At 36.1% G+C, this 14,743-nt stretch overlaps 2 protein-coding genes across 2 annotated transcripts in view; one reads left to right on the top strand and one right to left on the bottom strand.

Moving 5' to 3' along the window:
- LOC132550670 (uncharacterized) overlaps positions 1-9,073 on the bottom strand; it is a 34,156-nt gene extending 25,083 nt beyond the window's left edge. The window contains exons 1-7 of the mRNA XM_060214762.1: positions 9,062-9,073; positions 6,946-7,052; positions 6,232-6,298; positions 5,270-5,527; positions 3,106-3,282; positions 2,636-2,758; positions 93-219 (exon numbers count right to left, since the gene is read on the bottom strand). Coding sequence (XP_060070745.1) covers positions 93-219; positions 2,636-2,758; positions 3,106-3,282; positions 5,270-5,527; positions 6,232-6,298; positions 6,946-7,052; positions 9,062-9,073 — 871 coding nt within the window. The remainder of the gene's footprint in view (positions 1-92; positions 220-2,635; positions 2,759-3,105; positions 3,283-5,269; positions 5,528-6,231; positions 6,299-6,945; positions 7,053-9,061) is intronic.
- Positions 9,074-9,178: 105 nt separating this feature from the next.
- Positions 9,179-14,632, top strand: LOC132550638 (uncharacterized). The gene is made up of 5 exons (XM_060214729.1): positions 9,179-9,459; positions 9,700-9,805; positions 10,553-10,672; positions 11,307-11,385; positions 13,125-14,632. The coding sequence occupies exons 1-5, from the start codon at positions 9,242-9,244 to the stop codon at positions 13,214-13,216; spliced, it is 615 nt and encodes a 204-aa protein (XP_060070712.1). The 5' UTR covers positions 9,179-9,241; the 3' UTR covers positions 13,217-14,632.
- Positions 14,633-14,743: the final 111 nt, after the last annotated feature.

Here is a 14,743-nt window from a genome sequence, read left to right as displayed (position 1 = left end):
ATTCTGTGTCTTCTTACCACTGATCATACCAGTAGTGTTTTTCCCTATCCTGTGTTCCCTCCCTATTGATTTTATCAAAATCTGATTTTTACCTGTCATTCTGGTTGCTGTTTCTTTTTTCTCGATCTTCCTCAATACCAATGACCCTGATGGTGTGAGGCCAAGGTCATGTAAAGATGTCTCCATGTCCACTTCCCCAAACTCTCTATGAGGAAATGGCTGTTAACATAGGAAAGCATCAACTTTAAAAGTAATGAAAAAATCTTGGCTGACTAATGTTATACATCAACTTATCACTCTAGTTTGGTCATTGGAATACCCATACCTGACATTAATGTCCTAAGGCCTTAACAGATTATCAAGCACTTAGGGGATAAAGACTCTTAATGAGATATCTCAATCAAACACCCACAGGATTAAGACACTTACTGAGATATCTCAATCAAACACCCACAGGATTAAGACATTTAATGAGATATCTCAATCAAATACCCACAGGATTAAGACACATATTAAGATATCTCAATCAAACACCCACAGGATTTAGACACTTACTGAAATATCTCAATCAAACGCCCACAGGAATTAGACACTTACTGAGATATATCAATCAAACACCCACAAGATTTAGACACTTACTGAGATATCTCAATCAAACACCCACAGGAATTAGACACTTAAAGAGTATCAATTTTGAAAGAATAGAATAGAAACATTCAGTCAGGACATAGGTCCCTGAACATTCTATAACACCAGGAGGTAAACCAACCTAATTGGATTAAGAAATAACTGCCCTTCCCCTAAGATGTTTCTGGACAAAGGTTAAAATCTTCTTAGGCATTTAGGAGCAATAACATTTTAAAGTGAAATTCAGCAAACTTTCCCTTCAGAGCCCAACTTCCCGTATCCCTTGTCCCTGGGAGTAATGCTTCAGACCAAATTTACTAAACATCCACACAGACATTAAGGAAGGTGGATCTATAAAGGAAAACACCATGGAAGGCAGATGGCACATAATTATATATAAATATGATGTGGATTGGTCACCTTGGTAACACAGGTCTGCTGATCTGACTAGACTTTTTTTATTTTACTGCAATAACCCTCTTCTTTAAACACAATAATCCTACATAGGCCTAACAATTGATAGGATACTGGCGTCACTTGAATGGCTACAGGCAGGTACAATTCACATTCATCCTACACAAGCCTTATATCAATAGGATACTGGCGTCACTTGAATGGCTACAGGCAGGTACAATTCACATTCATCCTATATAGGCTTAACAATTGATAGGATACTGGCGTCACTTGAATGGCTACAGGCAGGTACAATTCACATTCATCCAACATAGGCCTAACTATTAATAGGATACTGGCATCACTTGTATTGCTCCAGGCAGGTACAATTCACATTCATCCAACATAGGCCTAACTATTAACAGGATACTGGCGTCACTTGAATGGCTACAGGCAGGTACAATTCACATTCATCCTACATAGGCCTAACAATTGATAGGATACTGGCATCACTTGTATTGCTCCAGGCAGGTACAATTCACATTCATCCTACATAGGCCTAACAATTGATAGGATACTGGCATCACTTGTATTGCTCCAGGCAGGTACAATTCACATTCATCCTATATAGGCCTAACTATTAACAGGATACTGGCGTCACTTGAATGGCTACAGGCAGGTACAATTCACATTCATCCTATATAGGCTTAACAATTGATAGGATACTGGCGTCACTTGAATGGCTACAGGCAGGTACAATTCACATTCATCCTACATAGGCCTAACAATTGATAGGATACTGGCATCACTTGTATTGCTCCAGGCAGGTACAATTCACATTCATCCTACATAGGCCTAACAATTGATAGGATACTGGCATCACTTGTATTGCTCCAGGCAGGTACAATTCACATTCATCCTACATAGGCCTTATTATTGATAGAATACTGGCGTCACTTGTATGGCTCCAGGCAGGTACAATTCATAATCATCCAACATAGGCCTAACAATTGATAGGATACTGGCATTGCTTGTATTGCTGTATAAGTTTACAATTTACATTCAGTAGTTAACCCTGCAGGTAGAGTGATGCAAATGACCATGGCAGACAATTATTACTGTCCATTGTACACACACATATCTTTATACTGTTACATCGTTCATTTGCCAGCTGACAGAGCCAGTGGCCCCAACTCTGTATGAACAAGCAATCTGTATACAGAGCATGGAATGTGAGAATTGTGTATTGTCAAACAGCATCAGTCTTTAACTTTACAGTTTGGTAACTTGAGCATGCCATGGCTATCATTATTACATCAGAGGCTTTAAAAACACTGCAGAGATATTGTAAATAAACATTAATCCATAGCTAAAACCTCAATCCCTACTTATATGTCAATACTTACGTCCACCAAATCAAATAGATCAGAAAAATTAGCATGTTTTAACAAATTTGACCCCTGCGACCTTGAATATGGCTCAAGATAATATCTATTCATCCCACTAGGAATCTTACAGCCAAATATCATGATTCTAGGCTAATCTCCTCTGATTAGTATGGCATTACTGTTATGTCAAATACAGGAAATTATCAGATGGATTATTGAAAAAGTACCTGGATTAAACACATTCCCTGGAGGCATTTCTTCTGATGTGTTTGTACGAATTGCCACACTTCTTTCAGTCCAGCTGAGGCAGCAAAGGACTGACGTACAGACCCGCCATCTGTCATTCGGATCTGAACACAATAAAACACACAAATTAATAATCTATCATTAAATCATTAAATCATTATGGACAGTTTCCCAAGAACTTAAAAACTTATTAACTGAATTAAGGTAGAAATACTTATTTTTATAGCAGTGAATGAAGGCATCCAATGTGATCAGAGTTACGATGTATAAAAGAGAATTTTAGCACAAGTCATTTCTTATTTGACTCTCAAAGGGCAAAATTCCAAATCCATACATATTAACTTATTCAGTCTCCTATACTTTACAGTAAATAATATGTTTCATGAAAGTACAAACACCTAAATTGAAATGTTATTCAGATCCTGTCAACATTAGTCCCAGTTGCTCTAACCTGTAGCAGACATTTGCCCCCCGAGGGAGTGGGGGTTGTAGCAGTCTTCTCCACCGGTGTGCTGTCCTGACCAGGACTCTTCTCAGTGGGGGCACTTTCTGCTGTCCCTCCTCCTTGATGAAACATTTTCTGCTTCTCTCTATCATCTGCTATCTCTTTTAAGACTCTTGCATGATCCTGTATATGGCAAACACCACAATTAGATTAAATTCACACAAGGTATGGTAAAATTCTGAGGCAATATACAATATAACCCTACCTCCTCAAACCTTCTATTATTCAGCAAACTGATGATTGGGTCCCCACCCAGTCCTTACATACATATTCCTTGTTGAACCCTTACTGAACCTCGAGTTTCTAGAACCAGTATTCCTCCAACATAGTATGTTCCCTTCTATTCCTCGAACAGGTGTCATGCATACCACATGTATCTGTGTCACTTCAGCACTCTCACTCCCGAGTGTTTATAAGCTGGTGTCTGACAGGACAGCTGGCCTTACTACATTCCTATACAGCCAACTGCTACATAAGATAATTGTTTTATCATGACATTTGATATGTATATTAATCAATTAATTGAAATAGAAAATATCAACTGCTATTAAGACAGAAATTGGTTTTTGGTAAAAAATTATTCATGAAATGTCATGTATTTAGTGAGAAGATATAGATGAACTAGTCCACACAATTTTCCATGTAAGTTTACCAATATTTTTGAGCAGATGAGGTCAATTAATTATACAATACATAATTACAAAAAAATGGAATCAAAATATATATCATTTAAAGCTGTAAAATGTAAATTGTTCATCAATCAACTTTCTCAGCAATGTGCATTGTGCTTGTTACATTTTGCGTAAATAAACAGTGCTGTGAATGTTTCTTCTCAGTAAATTTTGGATTAATTGTTAAAAGTCAAAATATCTAAGTACAATAATAAACACTAGTACTGATTAAAAAATAGAGTGTTGAAAACATCATTCTGGAATGCTGGGCTTCTGCATCACAGGGCATTCACAGACATTCACTGCTTGACAGGGCATTCACAGACGTTCACTACCTGACAGGGCATTCACAGATGATCACTACCTGACAGGGCATTCACAGACGTTCACTACCTGACAGGGCACTCACAGACGATCACTACCTGACAGGGCATTCACAGATGATCTCTACCTGACAGGGCATTCATTCACAGACCTTCACTACCTGAAAGGGCATTCACAGATGATCTCTATCTGACAGGGCACTCACAGACGTTCACTACCTGACAGGGCATTCACAGACCTTCACTACCTGAAAGGGCATTCACAGATGATCTCTATCTGACAGGGCACTCACAGATGATCACTACCTGACAGGGCATTCACAGACGATCACTGCCTGACAGGGCATTCACAGATGATCTCTACCTGACAGGGCATTCACAGACGTTCACTACCTGACAGGGCATTCACAGATGATCACTACCTGACAGGGCATTCACAGACGTTCACTACCTGACAGGGCACTCACAGATGATCACTACCTGACAGGGCACTCACAGACAATCACTACCTGACAGGGCATTCACAGATGATCACTTTCTGACAGGAACTAATGAAATGGTCCCAAGGAGTTCAACTAAGCAGGGTTTTAATGAAGAAACAATTTCTTCTGAGAACCTGAGAGTTTTTCCATACCAAATCTCTATGTTACTTCTTCTGTCACAAAGGGAAAACAAGAAATTTTACATGTAACATTTCTAGCATGACAATGAATAAGTATTTGTACTCAAATGTGCATATTATAATTAATAGACAAGGAAACTCCTATTATAGCACATGAATTCCCCCAATGATGCAAACCAGAATCTGATCAGGTGTGCAATCTGATGCTATGATACTTTATGGGGTAAAGAAATGACACTGATTCTTCATGAGACGTAATATCTCAAAAAAAGACCCAAACACTGCCATATCACTTTCCAAATCAGCAGGATGTGAAAATGAAACTACACTTTTTATTTGTGTATGTGTGGATTTATATAACAAGAATCATATTTATTAGATTTAGAAAATAAAAGAACAACTCACGTTTACTCAATGTTGTAAAAATAGAACCCAACTAAACTTTCCTTATTATAGTGTATTTTGTGTTATTATCTCACTATTATAAAACCTACCCTCTTCCTTCTCTGTTTATCTTTTAATGCTGCTTGTCTGGCTTCGTCCATCTGCTTCATCTCAAATCTTTGCTTAGCCTTTCTTTGTTCCTCACTTAAATGGAGTCGGCTGAGTACCGATTGGGTTTCATCATGAACTGAACTTTGACCTTGTCCATCTGATTGGTTGATTTCCTGTTCTTCAATGGTAGCAGGATCAATTGGTTTAGATGCTGAACTAACAAATGGGTTTGTGCCTTCTTCGAAGTCTGATCCATCCTTAGATAAATATTTAATGATCAATTTTATTCTTAGTCTTATTCAAGATTATTAACTGTTGGATAAAATGTACTGAATTACAATCTGAAAATAAAAAGGATCAATTTTGGATTTGTTTGAAATAACATGGGTGTTGGTTTTAGGATAAAGAGTATCACAAACATTTCTTTGTCCTTAGCCAAGCTTCTCCACAAAACACTGATCAAGAAATATCTTAAAAAATGAGAGGGGGGTGGATGGGGTTAGTAAGTGAGTTAATATCATGGGGAATGTATTTTGACTTCAAAAAGTCAATTACTATTACATAATAAAAACTGTTTCCACTGCCTGTGTTATCATTAACCTGAAATAAAAATTTCTGACAAAAGAATATATCAAATTCAGATTTTAGTCCGAGTGTTGATCCTCTTTAATTTCAAAGTATGAAGTAAATGTGCATTATGTGTTATCTCCCTTTGACTGTGTAAGACACTACATAAAATGTTTTATTTATGCTCATTTATTGACTATGAACTCACACATTGAGACGCTAGTTTACATTTTATAAGAAGATGATCGAGATTTCATGATTCCCTGATACCATGTTAACTTATTATAAATAAAACATGTAGCGTTACGTTATATGATAAAGTTTAACATTGTGTAAAAAACATAAGAGTATAACTGAAGGACAAATCTGCTGACTGCAACTACGGGTAAAATACCTGTCGAAGTTTAAGACTTGGTGCTGCTTCTGAGACTTTTTGAAATCCTGGTTTTCCAGCAATCAACCTGACAATTGTAATCAAAAGTGTATCAAAATTTCTCAGAAATTATCAACTTCTTTTATTGCATAACAAGCTAATGTACCATTCAACATGACAGTAAAACAATTGACAGTGCATAAGAGAATATGATTGAATTTAGCCAATAATATTGTAAATAAATTTGCAAAAGGTTCTTGCAAAATATTTAAGACCTCTTTTGTTCACATAAATAGGTATAATTTGACAGGAAGGAGGCTAAACTTTGTACAGTACTACAGTAAGCCTAGGGACCCAACAGATCATCTCTGATTCTAATTCAAGGGTTATTTTATACTTCCCAATATTGGTGGATATGTGAAGATGTGAGTGGATGAATGGACAGATAGACGGACAGACAAAGATAAATATAAGCAATGAACAACTTCACTGACTCTGTGACTACATGAATGATGTTTCATGGAACAGGAAGACACTGTAGGAGGAGATATCTGTATATACCATCTGATTACAGATCACATCATGATCTGCCCTCCCATTCCAAATACGGTAAGACATACGGCATGTTGCAGGGAGACATTTAGCGTACTTCTGATCCTCCCATATGTTACTAGTTATAGTATGTAGAGAAGATCTTTTTGTTTATCTAAATGTGAGATGCCATTTGGTACATACCATTCCACAGCAGTTTCCACTGTGATCTTCCCAGACTGAATGGCATCTTGTGCATCCTGCCAGTCAAACCCCATTGACATCAGACATACTATCACATCATCAACACTCTGAAAGTAAAATTTGTTTTATCATTTCAAAAGAATATTCTGTTTTATGGGAGATATCCCAGCTGTTTTATATAATACAAGCTTTATTTTACAACAATTGCAAAACAAGTTATTTCAACTTATACTAATCACTCTTGTTGGCCCAGATGTAAGCACCCCAGCTAAATGTGATCATATATGTGTAATAGGAAGAAGTAATGAACAACACCCTGCCACCGCTGGGATTTGAACTAGCGACCCTTCAGTCTTTAGCCCGACACTCTACCGGTCGACTTAAAGAGATATTCCTACTAGCTGAGGCTAGTAAGGCCATCTGTACTCTCAATTCTACATACCGGTATGTACAAATGCTAATATCAATACAAAATAAATATATTCCACTTGATTTCACCGTAAGATATTAAAATAACCCAAATATTTTCAGTTGTTTACACATTTTTTACAGAAATTCAAATCACTCTGCTAAGGATAATGATATAATTGTACTTAATGATACACTGTTAGTTAATAATCAATGCATGTAGTTCATTACTTTGACTGCCACAAGTCATGAGTATCAACACAAATAACTTGTCACTGACTATTTGTTTATATAATAACAGCAATAACTGAATGGACTATGCATGAAGCTATTAATTGTAAATGCTGCTACATCTCAAAATGAAATAAAGCTCAATTGAACATCACATAAACATTTTTTTCTTCTGAAAACTAATGACATTGAACAGTATTTATAAACCATCATTTGGTGTGTTAAAATGACATCACAGTAAAACAATCTATATCTTTACAGCTATTTCTATATTATATATAGATATGAACTGTATCAGCTAATGAACAATGACAGTTTTTTGGTTTTCCCTGAATTATAATTGTTAACCAATAAATTATAAAACAGAAAACAACAGGCTTGATATCTACACCACATGTGGTAACACATGCACAGAACAAGGTTTTCACTAGGGAAGCAACATGGCAGATGTGAACTGTTTTAGCAAGAATAAAATTGCTGCAGCAATAAGGACTTCTACGATGCATATATTCTGCGGAGTTGCTGATATTGTTAACAATACAAGCAAGACTTTGAAACAGAAACATTCACAACCATGGAATAGGCCTAATGTGTTTGACATCAAAGTAAATGTGTTATCAGAAAGAATTTTTGACTCGTTTTAAGTCCAAAAATCAGATGTTGACATACTCTACATGTCACTACTGTCTTTGTTATTTGATGTTTACACATACTGCTAGCTGTTATTTGTCACCTCTGGCATCATGCATGTGTTCCTGTTAACAAATGAACAGTCTCGATTTCAAAAGTTTCACATAATGTTATCAGTGCTATATTTGAGAGAGAAATGGAATGTGAATATAGGGATATAGGATATGCCTTCATTATCAGGAATTTGTTTAGACTTACAGACATTGATCACTCAGCTGATTTTAACAAGTAAACCTTATAATAACAATCTGCTCAAATAGTGAAATCATTGATTTCTGAATATTAATATAATTCTAGTTTAATATTTGGATAAAAATGTCCTCGGAACAGAAACAGAAATGTTTTGTTGCAGACGATGACATCCCCTAGGTACAAAGTGAATATTTGTTGCGGTTGTGCAATATGCTTATTATTTGCAACCTTGCAGGTCTTCAAAATTGAATGTAGATGCCTTGCATAAACATTAAACATCTGTGATTTCCGACAAAATTTTGGTCATTGTGTGAAGAAATATTGGCTTGTGTGATAAGACTTTAGACAATGACGTGATAACATAAAATAACAGCAGCAGCAAAGCAATCTCGTCTCAAAACGCACAACAGCAGACGCACTTGACTGTGAAGTTTGCATAAAATGGACAGCAAAAATGTTAACGTATGTACGATTTCAGCAAAGAGAGAAAAAAACTTATACATATAAACAACCTCTGTTGCTCAAGGAAAACAAGCTCAGAATCTTCAATCACACAAAATTAATGACATAAGTTCTGACACTATTTTTACATTACCTGTGCAGCCATTTTATCAAAAAATACTCCTCGGAACACCTTGGACTGTATCACCCCGAATTAGGGGACCATCTCAAAACCGAATCGTAGGCTAGTCACGTGTCATTGTTTACGCCAGTGAGTCACATAACTCGTGACTGTCCAAATCAAGGCTGAATCCGTGCACCTATTACAGCAGCAATGTCGTCCAGTCCTGGATACAAAAGTCTTAACAATGGAAGAAATTCTGGTTCTACAAACACATGTTGCTGTTCCAAATCTTGGCAGAAGTGTCCTTGCTATGGAAAGGCGTGCATTGTATTCGCATCCATCATAATCGTGTTTGTCGTCGTTGTGTTTACGGTTGCAGGAGTATATTCTTTCTTCTACCCTCTACACGCATCTTGTAAGATCAAATGGTAAGATTATGAATGATAGAGAATGTTTTCATGTTTCATCGGGCATAGTTAAAACTGCTAAATTATCACTTTGGTACAGTATGTTATTACGAAACGCAATATGGCCCAACCACATTAAAAGGGCCGTCTCCATAAACAATTCGGCAGGGATTTGAAATGACCGTAGAATTATTTTCATGGTGTTAAACTCGAATACTGATTTCATCTTCAAAACTGATTGATAAGTCATTTTATTTACAGGTCAGTCAATGACTCTTGTGTTGACATCCAGACCAAAATCAATCAACAGATACATGACTGGAAGGGTGATTCAATGTGTAACGGTACCCAGAGGTGTCTCTACTTGGTAATATATAATGTACCAGTCTTGCACTGTTAACCTACAACACATTTTTAATGATCATAGGGTGATCTGCTCTACAAAATCACCCTATGTCCGTGGTCTTAGATCCGTCGGCAAACAATTGTTGATCAATCTTGCTTGTGATATATATTGTATATAGTCCAAAAGGTTCTGTCCATTAGTCTGCGATCGAGTCAAAATAAAATTGCGTACTGACAGACAGGAGATATATGATGTATGGATCTTTCAAATGTAAGTTCCTCTTGGTCCTTAGTTGTGAGTGTGTAACCGAGGGAGAATGGGGTATCTCAGCTGAAGGCTAAGATCCTGTAATCCCAGCCGAGACGTTAGCTGAGGTTAGGATGTTACAAGATCTTAGCCCGTGTAAAGGCATGTAAGGGTACTAGACAGATCAGGCGAGGTAGAAAAATCTAGAATGGGATATTACGTGGGATATCCTTGTCTGAGGTGCCAGAAAAAATGATGATGGCACCAAGATCCACCTGGGATCTCGTGTCTTACAACTTTATGATTACCTCAAAGCCGTTTCTCAGCTGTCCACAAACAAGCATTGATAATGCAAACATGTGATGTAGTCTTTTATGATAATAATGATGTGCCACCTGGTTATTTTATAAAGTGTCTCCAGGAAACCTGCAGATCTAAACACATATCTGATGATAATCATATATCAATTCATAATATTATTGGCTGCTTGTTGATGATATAGTACACATGTTGATGTTCAAGATGACAGGCAGCAAGGCAGGAGTTCAGACAACAGCCACCCACGAGACACCAATTAAGCACTACATTGATGACCTCACATTAGACTTCAGTGCCTCTACTGATGGGTCATGCCAAATTAAGGTTGGTATATATCAATTTATGTATGTAGGCCATTTCACATTGTCATATCATGGTTATCTTCAGTATTTTTTTTTATCACTATTTCTCCTGACCAGAAAGTCATGTCGGGAGTATACAGGACCAGTCAGGTTTGTTAGTTTTGCTGATGATCTTGGCTTTAAACAGTTGATATACACAATTAGTAATTCTAAATGGTTGTCATTATCTCTATTCGCTACTTAACTAGCATTGGAATCCAGGTATTCAATGAAAATGTTATCTCGAACAAGAGAATTCTTGCCTTCCCCAAATTTTCTGTTTTCCGTGACTGCAGAAATTGGAAACATTTTAATTTGTAGCTGTGAACAGAGGTTCTTAACACTGTTCCCTTCGATGTTGTGAAATTGGGGGTACAGTCACTACAGTACAGCCCTGACAATGTATCTATATAGGCGATTATTTGAATTTCACCAATTGTTGGGGGTTTGTACTTGCATTCAGAGGTAAAGGGACATGATCTTTACAGTCAACAGGTGTTACTGTAATTCATAATATTTTGATTTCATCAGAGCTCATTTGATATTGAAATCTTTTTGGTTTTTTCTTTTTTAATATGTATCTTAATTTCACTTGAGAACAACATTGTATCTTCCAGGGATATTCCACTTCACAACTCTGGTATGCAATTCTTGACTACGGAACCAATTACTGCAACTTGCACAACTTGATTACAGGTGAGACTGTTGAAAATGTGATAATTTTCTGAACAGAAATAAGCAACAATAATGTTAAGGGATAATGGTCATTTAGTTAGAAAAGGGTCTTTCTCTACCAAGAAAATTCTTGGAAATTTTGTGAAGAGTAGAAGCAGGAATATTGTAGTACAAAAAGCAATTATTTTGCAAAAGGCACTAATCTGTAAGCTTGATCTAGATTAAATTCTGAAAACTTAGAACTAAGCCTTGGTTTAAACAAATTGTTTATGTTTGAAGTTTGATGCATGAGAAATCTACAAGCTTTAGTGTTGTTATCTGGTAGAGGAAACTCAATACTGTTTCCTTTTCTCTGTATACTTTGGGGTAGACAAACATCATACTGTTTCCTTTTCTCTGTATACTTTGGGGTAGAGAAACTCAATACTGTTTCCTTTTCTCTGTATACTTTGGGGTAGAGGAAACTCAATACTGTTTCCTTTTCTCTGTATACTTTGGGGTAGAGAAACTCCATACTGTTTCCTTTTCTCTGTATACTTTGGTGTAGAGGAAACTCAATACTGTTTCCTTTTTAGAGGAAACTCCATACTGTTTCCTTTTCTCTGTATACTTTAGGGTAGAGGAAACTCAATACTGTTTCCTTTTCTCTGTATACTTTGGTGTAGAGAAACTCCATACTGTTTCCTTTTCTCTGTATACTTTAGGGTAGAGGAAACTCAATACTGTTTCCTTTTCTCTGTATACTTTGGGGTAGAGAAACTCCATACTGTTTCCTTTTCTCTGTATACTTTGGTGTAGAGAAACTCCATACTGTTTCCTTTTCTCTGTATACTTTAGGGTAGAGGAAACTCAATACTGTTTCCTTTTCTCTGTATACTTTGGTGTAGAGAAACTCCATACTGTTTCCTTTTATCTGTATACTTTGGGGTAGAGAAACTCAATACTGTTTCCTTTTCTCTGTATACTTTGGTGTAGAGAAACTCAATCCTGTTTCCTTTTCTTTGTATACTTTGGTGTAGAGAAACTCAATCCTGTTACCTTTTCTCTGTATACTTTGGTGTAGAGAAACTCAATCCTGTTTCCTTTTCTCTGTATACTTTGGTGTAGAGAATCTCCATACTGTTTCCTTTTCTCTGTATACTTTGGTGTAGAGAAACTCAATCTTGTTTCCTTTTCTCTGTATACTTTGGTGTAGAGAATCTCCATACTGTTTCCTTTTCTCTGTATACTTTGGTGTAGAGAAACTCAATCCTGGTTCCTTTTCTCTGTATACTTTGGTGTAGAGAATCTCCATACTGTTTCCTTTTCTCTGTATACTTTGGTGTAGAGAAACTCGATAGACTTAGACTATTCTAGTATACTATCATAAAGGTGATTTAAGGTACAATAAATACCATCAGGTACATGGCCTTTACAACATCATTATTTTGACCATGAAAATGATGATGACTCGCAACCAAACTGTCTGCTCCACTTGATGTATTATGAAATAGATAAATGATTTGAATTTACGTTATTACTTATATTCAGCTTAAGACAGCAAAACATATTATAAAAGGGAAATATAAGCACACTTTATAACATAAAATTACCCTCAAAGCTCTGTTCATTTACTACATGCATAAATGTCATTTATCATGGTGTTTCAATATACAAATTAGCATTTGGTTCCGACAAAGCATATTCCTTCAAGGAAACATTGAGGATATGAATACAACATTCAGAAAATAAAAACAGTTCTTTTGATTTGTTAATGACAGGATCAGGGGTAGACCAACTGCCTGGCTACAGCGAGACCACCAGTGATTCTGTGTGTACTCAGTACTCTCAAAGGAACTGTGACAAGTATTGAGAGGGCATAGAGGGATATCAGACTAGTCCACTAAAGAGCAGGGGTGGACAGACATGTTGGACTTTTCCACTGATGAGAAACAGGGGTGAATTGTGAACATCATCATCGTATGCTGTGATATTGATAGTGATTAATTAGGAAGTCGAAGAATTCAACAAAAACATTGACACCAGTTTAACTGGAATTTATGTGGTTTTGGATAAAATATTTGTGTAACAGTGATACAGAGTAAAACGTTTGAAATATGAACTGGTGACACATATATCTAAGTTTTCAATAGATGATTGACTTTTGATGGTAAATTTTCTAAATCTTGATCAATCTACTTTTGTATCTTGACATCTCTTAGGCAGGGTTTGCCATTAATGTTAATTAGAAAGGCAGCCAGCAGTTCTTTTATAGATTTTAGACAAGTCAGTAAACGACAGTATTAAGAGGTTATATTGAGTAAAAGGTTTGGAGTTGTTTGATGGTCTGACAGACCTCCAGATTGTGATTAGCTGCAGACAGCTTAGTAACTGGTAGGGATAAACCCAGCAGAACCAAATACCTGGCTTCTTATGTTGTCACTAAATCAATGATATGGTGCATTTTGTTGTTATAGCGGAAGATTACTGATCTGAGTTGTCTGTACTTTCTTTTCCTCAGATACTATGTCCTTTGCTGCCGTTTGTTATCCAGCCATCTTTTTTCTACCACATAACCATATCATTTTCATCATCAAACAGTTTTGTTAACTTATTATCATGTATCCTCTCTTGTTCCTGCCATTCCACTTTTTGTTGTTGATGTTGTGCTATTTATATTTCAAAGCTTCCTTAAAAAACGCACTTTTTTGGAAATAAATTTTAAACAACTATTGTATCTTGCTTTCATACTGCTCATGAGACCAAAAAAGACAAATATTTCAGAAGAGACAGTGTATTTGATGGTCTTTGCTTTAATAATGTATTTGTGTGATCTTGATGTCATATTTCTTCTATTACACACACCTGTATACACATATTGACATGAGAAACATGCCTTTCATTTGTTCAGTACATCTGTTAGCTGGATTAAGGGAAGGATGTTTTTGGTAACTTAAGTTAGTTCACTAATTGATTGAATTAAGTCAATTTACAGTAGTCTTTAACAGCAATTTGAAGATCTATTTGTTATTAAATTGCCTGTCTAATGTTTAATGTGTTATTATATAAACTGGACAGTCATGTTGATAGCTCTTTCCATTTACATGTTATTTTTTCATGATGTCTTTTTATTTCTTGTTTCCCTGAGTAAAGTCTTTCACAACAACACTAATTATCTAATGACTTCACTTGTATACATGGTGTGTCATGATTTATTTTTAGGTGTATCTGTATAGAACAAATTTTCAGTGTATTGTTGTTTACAATAAAACATAGCTTTGTAAATACATTTGTGTGTTGAGTTTTAAGCCCACCTGCACTACAGTTTCATTGGAGCATTTAGCTTACCGGAACTAGATGTTCATCCAGGTTTTAGCTCACCAGAACTAGATGTTCAACA

The sequence above is a fragment of the Ylistrum balloti genome, unplaced genomic scaffold, assembly GCF_031769215.1.
Source record: "Ylistrum balloti isolate Yb309-2 unplaced genomic scaffold, AGI_CSIRO_Ybal_v1 Utg370138, whole genome shotgun sequence".
Lineage (NCBI taxonomy): Eukaryota > Metazoa > Mollusca > Bivalvia > Pectinida > Pectinidae > Ylistrum > Ylistrum balloti.
The sequence above is the reverse complement of the archived record's forward strand: the minus strand, read 5'-3'. Positions and strand labels throughout refer to the sequence as shown.

Bases quoted from the DNA above. Each gene is read 5' to 3' on its own strand.
- LOC132550638 (XM_060214729.1), top strand. From the start codon at position 9,242: ATGTCGTCCAGTCCTGGATACAAAAGTCTTAACAATGGAAGAAATTCT. The intron at 10,673-11,306 runs GTTGGTATATAT...TGTATCTTCCAG, and splicing joins ATGGGTCATGCCAAATTAAG to GGATATTCCACTTCACAACT. The intron at 11,386-13,124 runs GTGAGACTGTTG...TGTTAATGACAG, and splicing joins CTTGCACAACTTGATTACAG to GATCAGGGGTAGACCAACTG.